The sequence below is a fragment of the Argentina silus genome, assembly GCF_951799395.1.
Source record: "Argentina silus genome assembly, chromosome: 19".
Classification (NCBI taxonomy): domain Eukaryota; kingdom Metazoa; phylum Chordata; class Actinopteri; order Argentiniformes; family Argentinidae; genus Argentina; species Argentina silus.
Window position 1 is genome coordinate 11,715,790 of NC_139673.1, and position 17,444 is coordinate 11,733,233.

A 17,444-nucleotide genomic window follows, 5' to 3' on the forward strand; every position below is an offset into this window, starting at 1 on the left:
AAAGCCCTCCTCCTCTACCCTCCTCCTCTACCCTCCCCCTCTACCCTCCCAGTCTCCCCCTTTTTTGTACCCCTCTGATTTGGTTCCACATCCATACAGCTAACATTCCCCCTTCCACTGGCCCTATTCCTTTAGAATAAGCGACGGGGACTCCCAGCGCTGAGACTGGTGCTACGCAAGCTACGAGTGTAAGCTCAAACACGGGCGCGGAGGGGTGGCTTTCGGGTGCGCTGAGGTGTGCCCTAATGTCCAGCCATTCAACCAGCGCAGTTAGGGAGCGTGTGGTCATGGCTGCACAGTCATTTGCTTTACTTTATTTACGCGTGTTATTTGCTGTCAGGTCATAGGAGTGACGTCGCCTTGCCTTGCAAATGTGTCCATAAAAAGCACCAGAGCTTGCCTAAAAGCAGGGTCACTTGCGCACGGCGGGGAATGTGTGTGTGTGTGCGTGTGTGTGTGTGTGTGTGTGTGTTTATGTGCGTGTTTGCGTGTGTGTATGTGTGTGAGAGAGAGAGAGAGGGATGATGTTCCTGTCGACAGGTGGGGTGGACCTACTCAGTGAAGGTGATACTAAAGAAAGTCAACAAAAGCACGTGGGGAAAGTTTTGTTTGAGCGGGTCCAACTAGGCCACTTAGAAGTACACAAAATAAACAGACCCCCTCTTTAGAATCCTCAGCTGTCAATAGGGAGCTCTTCTCAGTCCAACTTTCATTAGTACCTCCGAGCACGGGCCACATAATTAGGCACTAGCATAAATGGAGCCACTTTACCGCTGTAGCATTTTATTTTCATGCAGATCCAACATCTTAAACAGAAGAATAAGTTATCCTATATAGCATTGGAAAACAATGAGCAGGGAACGCAGCACACACAAAAGATTAAACATCTCTGTCTACACATTGTATATAGGCCTACCACTTTCCCACGAAAATGTGCTCGATAAAGCCAAAACGATATGAAAGCAGCACATGCGATTTGAAAGCAGCACATTCCAAAATGCGTGCTCAACACAAGTTCACCAACTCCGTTTTCCAACCGCCGTGCCTTCAGGTCTGAGCTCTAAAACATGCCCGAGATTCCCACCACGGAGCCAGGCAGGGCCATTCCATCCAATCGGCATCTCCGAGGCAGTTGCTTTGCATAGGGCAATATTCAGCGAGCGAGGGAGAAAGGGGTATTTGCATGTGTGGGCTGATTAGTGGGTTGGGAAGACGGGGCTCTCTCTCTCTCTCTCTGACTCGCTCTCTCCCGTTTCCCGCTTTGGCTGTGGCGCAGGGGGAAGTGTTTATGTGGGGGATGATGACAGAGGTCGGGTCGCACTAATGGGCCAGTGAAGAGCGGTAGAGGCGAGGCACAGGGCAGACCAGGAACACATACATTAATACACTTGTTCCATCACCAATCAGCATAGGTGTGTTCTCTCTCTTACCCCCCACCCCCCTTCTCCCACTCTCTCCCTCCCTCTCTCTCTCTTTCCCACTCTCTCATTCGCTCGTTCGCTCACTCACACACACGCGAGCGCACATTCTCGCTCACTCCGTGGTTGTGACATCTGAGTTCACTGTCAATCTCTGTCTCCTTCGCAGGGATATCCCTTCCGTCTCCGCAGAAGACCACTGGAAAACTATTTTTTTTTGCTCTGACTGCAAAACTCCAACAAGAGACTGCCCTGCATTTGTTCTTTCTGTGGCGCGGAGAACTATTTGACAAGGAGTTTGACAGCGACGCAGGATGCCTCAAAAAGGTGAGCGTGGATATCTTCTCTCTAAAAGTTTGTTTGTGCAGTTCACTTGCCTCTGAGATCCAAGTAAACACGAAAACAGAGGAAGATAGATTTCTAAGTTCTAAACTAATGCACATTAAAATAGTAACTAATTTACTATTATTATTATTATTATTATTAGTAGTAGTAGTAGTAGTAGTAGTAGTAGTAGTATTACTATTATTATTATGGTTAGCATTAGTATTATTAGTATTATTCAGGCCTTTTATCATTATTGCAATACAAGCTGCATTCCCCAGCTAGCCTATTGCAAAGTGACTGTCTGTGGGTTGGAGTTGGAGTAGCAGTCTAGCTTACTGGAGTTTCGAAGTGCGATTTGAGGCAGCGTCCCGGCTGGCTTCCCTGTTTACTTTCTGTGCTCTTTAATGCTCGGTTGTGCTGGTGTTTACGGATAGCTTACTGCTTATTTATGACAGCAAAGAGTAAAAAGTCACGTTAGGCCAAGACAGTGATCATCGTGGAGAATGGGGCGCAATGACCCGTTGAGGAAAGGTGTCAGTTTGATTCATAGACAGTCGAGTCACCCAAGCGCCTTCTCAAAAATGCTTCAAGAACACGCTGGGCCTATTATTTTTTGTCTTGTTTGCGTGCCAAAGAAAGTATTCCTCAAGTTTTACTTTTTCCAACCACTTCTTTTCTTGTGAGCCAATGAAACTTAAATTGTGCAGAAATAGTTAGGCAATCAGCGCTTTACTCATGTATTCAATTCAATTATTATTGAATAGGATTTAAGCACCATAAAAAGTAGCAGAGACAATTATCATAGAAAATTAAACTCACAACGTATGCTGATAGGGTAATTACACATAATTTTAACTGTAAATATATTTTTAAAGGAGCCTATTTTGCACAACTCTAGAATCAAAGATGGCCTAACTTAATCACATTCGTAGTCGAAAAAAATCACGTACAGAATTAAGATAATAGTTGAAATTGGTAAGTGACTACATTCACCTAAATCATAATATTATGGTTAGATTTTTGTTGTTAAATTCAAACACTTCCCTTAACAAGAATACTACCTAATACACCGGTATTACATAAAAAATAACACTAAGATGCTTAGCCTACTGCATGTAAATGCCATCGTGCTCACAACTTCCTACCGAGCCATTGTGGAGATAGTAATGTATTTCTGCATATGAATGTTGGGAACGCAGGATCCAGCAGCCTGAATAAGCATGTTTAATTAAGGCGATTGTTGTTACGGATTACTAAAGGGAAAGAAATGCAGATTAGTACCCAGTTAACCTCATCAACAACAACGGCAGAGTTTTCGACCTTAAATAAATGATTAACTACGAAGTGTATAAACCTATAGTAGGCTATAACCTACTATAGGTAGCTATAACGCAGGACTCAAAGTATTCTCTAGAAAAGTATCCTAGGCCTCCTGTTTTCAAGGTGGAGATGGATGGAGAAATACTGTACAATTCGTTATTTTAGGGATCGTGTGTATGTTGAGACATTTTGTTTGCCTATATTATTTTAATTTTAATAACTTGTATCCTATATTTTTATTTCGGCGCATTCAACATATTTAATGGATGTACTGTGGATTAAACAGTGATAGGCCTAACATGCGAGGGAATCTGCTGGGTGTAAGTTAACGTCTCATGTTTTCAATATTATTAGGCTTACAACTGTAGGATGTTTCACAATTGCTTTCAAAACCGGGTGTGCACAAAATCTCTCAAGATTAAAATGTTCCCATGCAAAATATTTTCACGTATGCAACACAAAAACAAAGTGCTAGAAACTGTTAAATGTTACTAAAGCTGCTTTTCCCCCTTCTTCAAAAAAGCCTGCCTGATGCATGTTTCCAAATTGTAGGTTCATGCTGGCACGCACACAGACACACAACAACAGGGTCGTTTTTGCGTAAAGGGAGAAAATGAAACTTCAGACTATTCCTTCCCTGGCCCCCTTTTAAGCAGTCCAGTTGAATGGGTTCTTTATTGCGTTTGTCTTTTCCAAATTGAGCGCCCTACTGAGCTGTTGTATCTTTTTACAACCCCCGAACAACCCACACCAGCAACACAATTACATCCAGATATTTATAACAAGAAATTACTTTTCCATTTCCCAAAACGACACAAACAAAACGCACATTGAGTCACGGGCACCGAGGTCATGGTCATCAGTGGTGACAGTGAGGTGTCGAGGGTGTGTGTATGGTCCCGGAGGGGGTGGATGCCTTCGGCTCTTTGTATTGTTGTTGGTACGTTTAGTGGGAAGCTGTGTTGCTAGTTGTGGAGGCCGAGTTTTGCGCCCCGGGTTTGGGTATGGCGGCAGAAAGGGGCGCTTTGTTGGAGTCCAGCAGGCTTTGTACGCCGGCCTCTACCCCCTCCTGGCTTGTACTTTTGCGGAGCAGTGAGGCGAGGTTGACAGCGTGTGTCACTGTACAATTTTAGTTGTCTAGAAGAGGAGGGGATCGAGTAAAAACGAAATGTATATAGCTACCACTGAGCTGGAGAGAGAATGAGACTATTTAAGACGAAAACACCATGGCCATTACTTCAGATGTAGGCCCTGTTTAGAATCCTACAACACGCATAGAAAACACAAACTTTTGAAGCAGACCCCGAAATCAGAAACAGGTGGCAAACAAGAGAAAGCACGAGCCTGCCCTCAACAAATAAACAACAAACTTTACCATCTTGATGCGAGTTACACATTGTAGCTATCTGACACTAGCGCCTACGTGTTCACATGAAATGTACACAAGAAAAACAAAACATATATTTCAACAACATGCAAAATTTCATTATATTCATCTACCTCAACTTTAATTCAATTTCAGTGATATTTAGTTGTAAAATATAGAACGCAGACTTAGCTAGGGGTGTACTAATATACTCTTCTGCTTTGTCCTAGGGAGACATTAAGTAGTGAGAACGGCAGATGATTGGCTAAATTGTTTTAAGCGGACAGTCAACTCTGTTTCAAGGCAAGTTTAATGCTAAAATACATATATAATGAGGATGTACCAATTCACATGGGATATGGATATATGAACTTTATAATAATAGACCAACATGGTTTAATGCACCAGCCTATACGCCCTGATTGCCTTGGAATTAGATGTAACCAAAACGAGAGAAAATTAATTTAAGAAGCAAATTCTGCAATAGTTCTTACATGTTAATGGCATACTAACCACAATTGTTATTTCCTTATGATGCATAGAATACCACAACCAAGCCACGTGGGAGACTGGCGTTGCCTCAATGATGCAGAACAGTAAGTTGATTTTACATAATTTTGTTTATAAACTTTGATAACATCCGCAAGTCGTGGTAAGATCACAATCCATATGTACTTGTTCTAACACAATAGGTGTTATCATTATTATGTTTAGTTTTACTAAAATATTTAATTACATCAATGTTCATCATCAATGTTAATTTCTTGCTTAAGTAAATGTTTTATATTGTTTTATGCTTATGATATTATATTGTTGTGAATTTACCGTTATGATTGAGCTTAGTCATTTCAATGCATTTTTGATTTTAGATAGTTTTCTGCATAGAGAGATAGATGAGATAGATGAGAGAGAGAGAGAGAGAGAGAGAGAGAGAGAGAGAGAGAGAGAGAGAGAGAGAGAGATGAACCCCAGAAATATGATAAATGGAAATGTTCTCCATTTATCGAGAGACATGTTTGTTTCAGCTTGAGTTGGTATTAAATAATTGTACAGCCGTCTGCATTAGCGTTAGAGCTGCTGCCAGACTGCATACAGCTGTGTGGAAAGGGAAACATGAGTAACAGCAATGTATTATGTAGATTAGTCCTCATGGACAGAGCAGGAGTTATAATGGAGATGCCCAGATTATTATAATAACTGTTAACACGAATAAACTACAAAACATTGTATGCTATTGTCATGGGCGCCATTAGGAAAATAGACGGCAGCCTAGGACTACTGTTGATAGAGTGTGTTGTTAATATTTGGATGGATTGTTAAACATGAGTTATTGATATTATCTTAACACTGGCTAAATTAACCATCAAGGATAAACATGACATTTTCTCTCTTTCTGCTGGACAAGAGGTGTATGACATCTGTGATGAAGGTGTGTGGAATGATTTCATTTTGCTATTCTCCTCACCTTGATGACGTGTCTGTGCTGTAATATGTGCTTATGTAGTCAAATTCTAATCTGTTTGAATTATGTGTCTGCTAAAGTCGGACCATGTCTGATCTGTATAGGTCATATAGAGATGTGGAAATGTGATGTTTATCATTCATGTCAGCAAAAATGGCAGATAATCTGCAGCAAATGATGAAGGGAAATTTCACATGTTTATTTACTCTAATATTTCTTGTGTACACAGCCTATGCATATGGGTAACGGATATTTAATAGTCTACCATTACCAAATCAAAAACCTTGGTCAACCTTGACAAATTGCGCAATCACTGATGATGATTGCTTGCCAGTTGTCCTTCATTGAGATAGTGTTATTAACAAGGCCTTATCAAAGCCTCGTACTGCACCCCCTGCTCCAGCTTTGGCCTGTATTGATGTTAATGGGATGCTCCCCTGGCTTGGCCTGTTATTTCTGGTGCGAATTGCCGAGGAGATATCATTGGACCCGGCCCTTTGGGTTGTCTAAAGGTCGCGGCGGCCTCGGTGGCTTTTGTGCTAATAACTCCTGGGTGTATATGGTGGGGAGCGTCCAAATTGACACCATATGTTTTCCTATTAGTCGACTTGCAATAGAATACAAGGCGCATAATCAGCGCCAGCGGGCGAGATCGACTGTGTGCGCCGTGGGGAATTGTGCCATGATTAAGACTTAACCTTGCTAAGGCATCACATAAAAACGAGCTGCGTTTATATGTGATGTCCTTATCTGACGGGTTTATCGATCTCGTGGATTTATATGATAGTTAGTTATAAATGGGAGGTGATGGTGCAGCCATGTAAACCCGCAGCGCGCGGCTGCTTAACGCGGGCAGGCCAATTTGAGAGTAAGAAGTCTATTAATTCCACTTAATCCTGGAATTACCAAAGAGCAAGCAGGATGATAATGGATTTGCTATTAATCAGATCCACGTTGGAGGATTATTACACATATTGGCCTAAGAGATGTTTAATTCTGTTAAACAGATTTAAGTTAACTCAAAACTGCCACGTAGATTGGCACAAAGCATACGTAGGCCTATTGGGCCATTTATAAAGCACAGAACATATTTCCGAGCAGAGATAGCCTACCGATTGCACACAACAGGACTGTAGTGGCTGCAAGGATTTGTTGCCAAATACAAACAAGGGGAAAAAAACTGGATGTCAGTTTTAATATGTTAAGAATCCAAGCGCGCCCTCGTTGTTGTGCCCGCGCGTAGCCCCTGGCCACCTTAAAACGAAGCCTCCCTCGAAGGGTAAACGAGTAGCGTCCAATTTTGTCTGAGTGATATCCAAATGCAGACAGAAAGGGTCGTTTTATCATGCTACTATTTGTCGTGACGATGCGATTTTCAAAAGCAGAGCGGTGTCATAAAGTGACATGCCTGCCACAAGTGCTCCAACTGATCTTTTCAATTAGCCTTCCATGCATGATCCGAGGCGACTTCCGCCTATTTCCAGAAATTAAGCTCAAACTTGACGTGCAGCTAGCTTTATTTTAAAGACAAATGTCAGGCAGGCTCATCATATTTTCCCCCTCTTCTATATTTGGAGCTTATTTATTGCTAAGGAGCCTCTGCTCCCGGAGTCAATGTACCGGGCGGCAGCGCAGGGGAAGGGAGCGGAGAATCAGAGCACAGCTCAGGCACTCTGAGGAGGCATCTGTCCCGTTTGGCTTCAGGTTTGCTGGCTGTTTTGGTGCTTTACTGGACTTTCTCATCGTCTGTAACTTGTCTTTTAGTTAGTCGTTTTTAAAAAAGACTTCAATTAGGATAACATTTATTAAGTTTTGTTATATTTTGGAATAACTATACATGGGATGTGATTTGGTAAATGCTTATGTTGTGATGCGTAATAGCGCATAGGGTAAGGGAGGTTTTGAAGGATTTAATTCCGAAGTTTGCCTGTTCTAAGAGGCTGTATTTGGACTTTGTTTGCCGCTTGGCAGAAGATGCCGGACACCTTTCGTCTGAATAGCTGATTACATCTCAGTTGGATAGAGATGTTTTGGTCTAGATCATTTGATGCTGCTGACGCTTAATCGATGCTCTGCATGTGTTTATCCAAGGCTATTGAATTACAGCGTAATGATTGTCTTGAGTGGGGTTGGCTGACCCAAACTGAACTATGACTATCATAGCATAGGCTACACTTAATCATTTAAGGCTTGTTTTACAATGAAGTTTATTCATTTTCCCCACAATGCTCCCTTCTATGTTCATGTATCATATTTGCTCTGCCTGAAAGCTAACCCTCTCACTGTCTAACCATTACTTTAATCACTGCTACTTTGTTAGACATTTTTTGTTATCATTGTCTTGATTTAACGTTGACATAACGGCACCGCCTTTGTCTCCGTTCAGGTCACAGTGGTGTGAACCAGCTTGGCGGTGTGTTCGTTAACGGTAGACCGCTACCGGATACCACCAGGCAGAAAATCGTCGAACTCGCTCACAGTGGCGCGCGACCGTGCGACATCTCCAGGATTCTGCAGGTGACGAGGGCGCATTCTTTCTGTCTGGCGTGAGAAAGCATGAGCTTTTTCAGTCGGATAATGTGTGTTTACCACAGAATAAAACGAGACAAAGCAACGCAAAAATAAGTATACGATTATGAAGAATCTCTCACGTTAAACAATAGGTCTATTTTTATTTATTTATAATGTGTTGCCTTGATAATTGTGTTGACGTAAAGAATGGGCTAATAGACGTCTTTGTCTCATAATGTCCAGCTGATATAATATGATTCAAATTAAATTAAAAGGTCGTGAGTAGTCGTGAGTAGGATCCTTTCCCTGAAGAACGGGTGCATTTCAAAGTGCCTAATCCGTTATCCTATACCATTTAAGGCATATTTTCTGTGTTTATAGACCCATGCTGATGCAAAAGTCCAAGTGCTGGACAATGAAAACGTAAGCTTATAATTGTTTGACGATATCTTCAAAATTTCGCAACTAGTCTTAAATAATGTATGTGAATTCTGTCTATTGTTTTCTATCCAGGTGTCGAACGGGTGCGTGAGTAAGATCCTTGGCAGATACTATGAAACTGGCTCCATAAGACCGAGAGCGATCGGAGGCAGCAAGCCGAGAGTCGCCACTCCAGAAGTGGTCGGGAAAATCGCGCAGTACAAACGCGAATGCCCGTCTATCTTCGCGTGGGAGATCCGTGACAGACTTCTGTCGGAGGGGGTCTGCACCAACGATAATATACCAAGTGTAAGTGCATTGACTGTAAGTTATGTGCATGATTTAATTTGCCACATGAAATGACTTTTCACACAGAATGGACAAAACAGATGATGGACAACCAACCATTCAGTGATATGATATAATGCATCACATTAGGCCCGACATATGCATTGCATATTTACAACATTGTTAGTTATGAAGGAACCTTTGGATCATATTTTCGATTGCATTCATTACAAATAAAATACATGGAAGGGATAGTGATTACGTTTTGTTTAGTTTGGATAATGTACAGTAGGCTATAAATTGTAGTTTTTTTTCTTAATCGAGCTTAATATCTCAAATATTATGTTGGACTGCACTGTTTACATTTAGTAATTCTTCATTGTCAGCATGGACGTCAGTGTGCGTGCGTGCGTGCGTGCGTGTGTGTGTGTGCATGCGCAGTGTCCAGTGCCAAGTCGCATGCCTACACATCATGCAGAGGCGCGTTTGGATAGTGAGCGAACCCTTTCCCTCTTCCTCATATTTTGTTTGCCTTTCAGGTGTCATCGATAAACAGAGTCCTCCGCAACCTGGCTAGCGAGAAGCAACAGATGGGCGCAGATGGCATGTATGACAAGCTGAGAATGCTCAACGGTCAGACAGGAACTTGGGGGACCCGGCCCGGCTGGTACCCCGGAACTTCAGTGCCAGGGCAGCCCAACCCAGGTAATCCTCTGATGATATGGCAACAAAGACGCCCTGTTATTTGTATGAAGATATATATGTGTATTATGTCATCATTTGTAGGAGGTTATCACTTTGCATGGGTTCTGGCATTACCAAATATGACGTCGTGCATCGGTGGCTAACTCCTCTCACAGGGGCAGCTACTGTTAGGTCATCATAAAACTGCAGAAACAAATGTTGGTGGGGATTTTGGTTATAACATAGCAACACAGTAAAAAAAAACAAAAAAACAAAACAAAAAAAACCTAAATAATAGGCCTGAAGTACAAAGGGTTTATGATTGGTCAGTTAATCAGGCAGGTATTGTGTTGGCATACTTTGATGCCCTGGACAAGACTCTAGTCGATTAGTGGATGGCCCTTGATACATAACTACCAATTCATCGCTGGTCTCAATGCCTCCACTGTCCCAGACAGGGATGTGCGTGACAGCGGCCTGTCCGGTGTTGGAGGTGTCCATCTAACAGTCATGCATTTCCCTTCTCCCCTGGTGAGGAAAAAATGCCAGAGAACCGTGTGCGGGATATCAGTACAAAGGAATGTTTTCCTTCACACGCAAGGATTGGTTATGGGAACGGTCTTGGTGCTATGTAATTGCTCATTAGAGAGAGCTTTGTCTCTCGTTATGGCGACATGCCGGAGTGTCTGGGGAGACTGTTGTAGAAATGTTCTACAGGAGAGCCCTGGACACGTTAAGTATCCTATGAAACATGGTGTAGACTAAACGTTAATAAAGATAAATGTTGATCTAACTTTTTTCGTGTTGTAGTCTTAGGCCTAATAGATAGGTCTTAAAAATACAGGTAGGCCTACAAAAAAACAACAACATTGCACCTGCTCAGGGGGATGGGGTTCATTCGTGTTTACCAACTAATTCAATTTCATTATACACACTTTGATACATATTATAGTCTTTTGGTTTTTTACATGACAACCAATTAAATTGTCATATGCGTGCAATGTAAGTAGCCTACAATAGTTACAACGATAGAACGCCTGAAAAAAAAAATCATGTTAAACTTTCTGCTCAAATGCATAGGCGCATTGCCAATTTCCGACAATTATTCTTAAACAATTTGCATTTCGTTTAATAAAAATGTGGACATATGGGGCTCTTATTAGCGAGCAGCACTGCGGGAAATGGAGAGCTATGCTAAGGACTGGGATCAATTAATAAATGGATGAATTAATGTATTAATGATAACAACACAAATAAAAGCATAATACTGTGCTAACATAACAATAATAAGCTAATAATATCATGCTAATAAAATAATAATAATAATAATAATAATAGGTCAACCACTATGCTACTACTACTACGACTAGGCCTACTATTATTACTACCACTACTACTACTAATAATAATAATGTAATAATGATAAACAGTTTGGCTATTTTTGTTTGCTTATAATGCCCCTATTAAGAAGGTTAATGACATTACAGCATATAGTAATTGAAAATACAATCCAGCGAGCATGGCCGGCTGGCTGTGTATAGCTATTTACATCAAACCTAATGTGTTTGTTTCTGAGTTCATTTCAACTGGCCCATTACGCCCGAACCATAAGGCGGGGCTCGGTCTCTGAGGGGCAGGGAATATGGTCCACGGCTGACAACAGACACGCAACAGTGGCTAAAATAATGGATAGGCCTACACGGAGAGTGACGGGGCCTAAAAGGAGCCAACTCCATCTAGAGAGGAAGAACACAACTCTGCGGCGATTTGTCTTTCTTCTCTTTCTCTCATCTTATTCTGTCCCCTATATGGCTCTAAATCCCGTCTATAGGATTTAGACGTACTCACGTTCTCTTTCAGTATGAGCGGTTTCTTAAGAGTGTTTTCATCCGATCTTTCTAATGCTGAAAGGTGCCGCAATTGGTACGGTATCTCTTTTGCTGTTTTTCCGCCTCAGTGACTGAGACACCGTGATACCAAAGAATGAGTTTATTTCCCAGCGCTTTTTTTTTTTAAGAAAACAAATCCCTAACCTAGCGTCAGTGGGTCTGGTGTCCGGATAATAGGCCGCACATTCACTCCTTTTTGTGGATTATCCTTAGAGAAGAAAGAAATAGGCTTTGGAAAAAAAGGCTTTCTTTTATTTCGGTGCGAGAGAGACATTAAAAGAAAACTTTAGATTGTCATATCCTATTTACACTTTTCTTTAAACGATGTTATTTCAAGCATACCTTGAATTAACCAATCACAACGGTTCTTCTCATGACGAGCTTGCAAAATACATAGATCAGTTTATACTTTTCAGGCCTAGCATATCTTGCATCTGGCCAAGCATATCAGGCCAAGCATATCTTGCATCTGTTTATACACAATATAATTCTGTAATGCAAACATCTCAATAGCCTACAATTAATTGAATTTCCTAAGGGACAAATGTTTTTAAAACAATTAATTTCCTAATTGTAATGATTTGGTATATTGACTCCAATATACATATTACACCTGATATTCGCATGAACAAACAAATGCTCTGAACTCTGAACTATAACCTTTCTAAAGATAACTTCTGCATAGTTACACTCTATTGAATGGTAGAATATGCGCAGAAACGATCTTCTCTCCAAGCCCCATAGGCTAATTTCATATATTAACTTCTCGGTGTGATAATGATGTGCAACAACAAGGCGAGCATTAGTCGATAAGCTTCGCCCCATAACTGAAGGCCCTATGGGCCCACCACGGTCAACCAAGAGCAGTGAATAGATAGCCCTTATTTAGGTTGTTCAGGGGGTTGCATGCTCTCTCCTCACTCATTTGTTTCCAATTGAAGACAGAAATCCTGACTGACGTTTAGCTGGCCGGGGGACGTGATTAATGATGGTAGTGGATAAGGGTTAACACACTGGACTCAAAGCTCTGTTGACTGGGATCCTCGTGTGCACAATACCATACGCGCCTCAAGAGAGAGAATCCTTTTGTCGTCTCACCCGATTGTGCCCTCCTCCTCCCTCCCTCCCTCTCTCTCTCCGCAGATATTCTGCCCACGAAGAGTTCGCTAGTCGCCTCTCGCTGTGTCCATAAAGTTTAATGGTTTCCCTTACCCCTAACGGCATTGTGTCATTGTGAAAAGCGGCTCCTTCTGTTCAAGAGTTGGTGGTCACCTCTATGGCTATACTAACGCCCATATGGGGACGGCCATTGAGGCATCGCTCTACTCTTAAAAAAGGGGGGGGGTTGGTTTAAACATTTCAGAGGGCCTGAAAGGGGTTCGCCACATCTAGTCACATTTCTCTTAACCTTTTGAGCACGTCGAGTATTGTTAGTGGGTGATAAAGGATCTAAGTTGGTGCAGCTATTGCTGAGCAAGGGTATTTTTCCCACAACATTTTACAAACACTGCTCAGTTATTGATGTTTTTGACAACAATGCAGAGACCAATATAACAGTAAACCCATGATATTTTGGGGGAACTTTAATGAATGTATAATCAACACGAAAGTTTCCATTATCCTCAACATTCATAAGAGGACCTGATGTTGTAACTTTCATTAATTACCCTGGTAGGCCGATTGTGAATTCAATTTACCCAGCGCTTTACAAGCACAAGTGACGTACAGTACCAGTCAAATGTTTGGACACACCTACTCATTCAATGGTTTTTCTTTATTTTTGTATTATTTTCTACATTGTAGATTAATATTGAAGACATCAAAACTATGAAGGAACACATGGAATTATATAGTAAACAAAAAAGTGTTAAACAAACCAGAATATGATTTATATTTTAGATTCTTCAAAGTAGCCACCTTTTGCTTTGATGACGGCTTTGCACACTCTTGGCAAGGTGTGTCCAAACTTTTGACTGGTACTGTATGTCCTTTAAGATGTAGGCGATAAACGATTATTAATTAATACAAATTATCATTGATTGTTTTGCAGATGGCTGTCCGCAACAGGACGGCGCAGGAGAGAACACCAACTCCATCAGTTCGAATGGAGAGGATTCAGACGAGACGCAGATGCGACTTCAGCTAAAGAGAAAACTACAGAGAAACCGCACGTCATTCACCCAAGAGCAGATTGAAGCACTGGAAAAAGGTGAACTTGAATTTACATGCAACGAATACTTGCATTTCAGGTCTCATTTAACGAACAACACAACGCAAGTCACAACGGGTTACAGCGTAAGCTACATTCAACCCAATGCTCACACGATATATTTTGTTTTACTGTATTTTAGAATTTGAAAGAACTCATTATCCTGACGTTTTTGCGAGGGAAAGACTGGCTGTGAAAATAGATCTGCCTGAAGCAAGAATACAGGTGAGTGGGCACATTTGGAAGCGTGCAATCGGGCCACATGATCGCTACAGTTCACTGCTTCTCGCTCGAGAGGACTAGATCTGATGATGCGTAAACATGGCGTCTAATGCGTGGTTACCCTGGCGTGTGCAGGTATGGTTCTCAAACAGAAGAGCGAAGTGGAGGCGAGAGGAGAAACTCCGGAACCAGCGTCGCCAGGCCAGCAACTCCTCCAGTCACATCCCCATTAGCAGCAGCTTCAGCACCAGCGTCTACCAGGCCATGCCACAGCCCACTACACCGGGTATGCCCGCGACTCCCAAATCATTCAATTCATCCACATTCCTAGCCAACTGTATAGTGATATGGTAAAGTGGTATAAAACTATGTTAAAGTGGCGAGGGAAAATGTATCATATTAGGACACTGCATTAGTCTACCAACTCATGCATATGCATCAACAGCGATTGCGCATACTTTTAGCTCCGTTTTTCTTTGGTTAACGAGTTAATCAGCCATGAACAGCGGTAGAACTGAAACAACTTCATATGAGCTACATGTGTAGACCTGTATTCAATCTGTAAAATCGAGTTTAATGTTGCGCAGGCTATATAGGCTATGTTCGCTGTTAATGAAAAGAAAAATGCACAGATTTTAACGGACATTTCTCCAATCCATCCTCAGTGTCTTTCTCGTCGGGAGCGATGCTGGGTAGGCCTGACACGGCCCTGACGAACACGTACAGTGCGCTGCCTCCCATGCCCAGCTTCACCATGGGAAACAACCTGCCTATGCAAGTAAGTCAACGCCCAAAGACTAACCTGTATCCTGACTCTGTGTTAATAGTGTTCGATAAATGTCTACCGTGTGTCCTGTCTTAGATGATAAAAGGTATAAAATTACCCTCAAATGTTTTTTTTCTAAAGACAATAAATAGCATCACCTAGCTATATAAAACAATCCTTGTTCCTTGACAATCTACTTAATCTACCTACTATAATCTTCGGAACAGGCTAAGGGGAAAGTGTTTGCTTCTAAGCAAACCTTAGTCATACATGTTTCTAAGTGCATCAGAGAAATGATAGCCTATCCATAGGGGGGGGCATTGCTGTAAGGACTGCTGAGCTGAAACGGGTATAGTTGGCAAAGCTAATTATATAAACATTCTCTCCTCCATCTATAGCCCAGCCAGACCTCTTCTTATTCCTGCATGCTGCCTACCAGTCCGCCTGTGAATGGGCGGAGCTACGACACTTACACGCCCCCTCATATGCAGGCACATATGAACAGCCAATCAATGACCACTTCTGGTACCACCTCAACAGGTAGGCAGAAAGTTCATTGTTTACAAACACGCTTGGCGACTAGTGAAAACAAACCAATCATTCTCTTGATTAACTATCTGCTGCCTTGCCCTTAATCAGGGGGTACTACATAGCCATGCCCACTTTTCCTTAATTGATGTTATTTTTCATTGTAATCCTCCATTTTGCTTTTTCTCGATTTGAGAAACAACTCATGATCAATTCGGCTATAGACCGATTCCTCTACATTAGACGCCATTTTCTCTTTCCTGACAATCTAATTGCATGAACGAACCTCATCTCATTACAACTCAATACCATTATGTCATTTTAACCATTCTAGCCTAAGGGTTAGTTCCACCTCATTAGATCCCTGTTATTGAAAACCATATTCTGTATACTGGTTACGGTCATGAAGAGTTAATCATGCATAGCAACATTTCCTCTATGCTAATTTGCTAATTTATTTTATTCATTTGCTTTTGTACTGTCTGAGCTTAAACACTAATGCTGAAATGTTGAAGCCCCAATATATCTTGCTAGTTTATTACTGTATGTCCACTGTAACTTATATATTTTCAGTTATTATGGGCAAACATTCTAATCAGAATACTCTTGAGTGCTCTTCTGCTCTTCTCTGGAGAATTACCAATGCTGTACTACAAATCTCTTGTAATATTCTTAGTTCTGTGCTATATGGCTTACCAGTATCATCTGTAAACAGTGGTTAGCTTAAGTTAATGGAAGCGCTAACCACTCAGCCTTGTCTTCTGTGCTAAAGCTAAGTCAATACTCTCTCATGAAGGTCAACTCTCCTGTGAGTGGTTAAGCTCACTTTGTCCAATGCAGACGTTCATCTTGGATGTTGACGTTCAGAGCCATTTTGACTGATGTCTTTCCTCTCTCTCTTTGTCCTCAGGACTCATCTCTCCTGGAGTGTCTGTCCCTGTCCAAGTCCCAGGGGGCGAACCTGACATGTCTCAGTACTGGTCAAGACTACAATAGAGAGAAGTGCTACTTCACCTTGTGAATGCCCACCCAACCATCGCCCTCTGGCAGTGCTACACACACACACACGTAGCAGAGAGGAGTAGAGGAGAGAGACTCTGGGAAAGCCCTGGGACTTCTGGGCTTTGTTGTACTACTGGGATTGTGTGCTGTTCACTAGCTCTAGGCACATATGAGGACACGAAGGAGAGAACTACGATGGAAAGACAGGAAGAAAAAAAAATGGACCTCTGTAAAGTGCCGGTGTTAAAAAAAAAAAAAAAAAAAAAACTTTTTTATGGAACAAAAACTTATCTCCGTTTTTTTCAGTTTCCAACTCCAGTCATTGTTTCTTTTTTTCTCTGGTGTGTTTGTATATGGCCATTTGTATGTTATGATGAAAAACTGAGATCAAGTACTGATAGATGGACTGCTAGAAAACCATGTTGGTCTTGCGTTTGTTTGAGAAAGGAGAACCCAAGAGATTCTGCCATGACTATTTTTTAATCAGCTTATATTGAGACTCTCTACCAGACTTTCTGTGGACGTTGGCAAAACTGTTACATATCACGTAAAGAGGAAAAGCTGGGGGAAGAGACTCTTACTGTGTTTAAAACCTATTTATTGGTCGTATTCCTTCAAAATGGATTTCAGCAAAGGAGGGCCTAAAGTCAATCCACCCACCTGGGCTTTGGCCCTCGACTCCTGCATTATCAGATGAGCTGTATGGGCCTGGGCCTTTATTTGACAACTGCTAAGAGTGTGCCGGGATAGTGGGACATGGAAGACTTGTGGTTGGACTCCTGCTACAGTGGATGGATTGATTCTAGGCCCAAAGTGAAGAGCAATACATGCAAGAGAGGTGTGGAAAAACAGTTTTAGTCCGTAAGTGGTAGACTGCGTCTTCAATATAACCCAATTTGTTTGTCAAATTGTAAGTACTTGTCTTCCCTAGAAATCTTCCAGAAAGATTTCTTGAATAAAAGTCAATTTCATTTATAGCCCCCCAGAATATTCTATAAATGTTTTCTACATGCATCATAAAATACATTTCTT

General features: G+C 41.7%; 1 protein-coding gene across 1 annotated transcript; it reads left to right on the forward strand.

Annotated features, from left to right (window-relative positions):
* Nucleotides 1-1,732: 1,732 nt before the first annotated feature.
* On the forward strand, nucleotides 1,733-16,406 carry pax6b (paired box 6b; the record flags this gene model as incomplete). The annotated part of the gene is made up of 12 exons (XM_083691205.1): nucleotides 1,733-1,745; nucleotides 4,974-5,027; nucleotides 8,280-8,410; nucleotides 8,786-8,827; nucleotides 8,918-9,133; nucleotides 9,652-9,817; nucleotides 13,736-13,894; nucleotides 14,037-14,119; nucleotides 14,252-14,402; nucleotides 14,782-14,894; nucleotides 15,281-15,422; nucleotides 16,321-16,406. 12 exons carry the CDS (start codon nucleotides 1,733-1,735, stop codon nucleotides 16,404-16,406), a joined length of 1,356 nt encoding a protein of 451 aa, XP_083547331.1.
* Nucleotides 16,407-17,444: the final 1,038 nt, after the last annotated feature.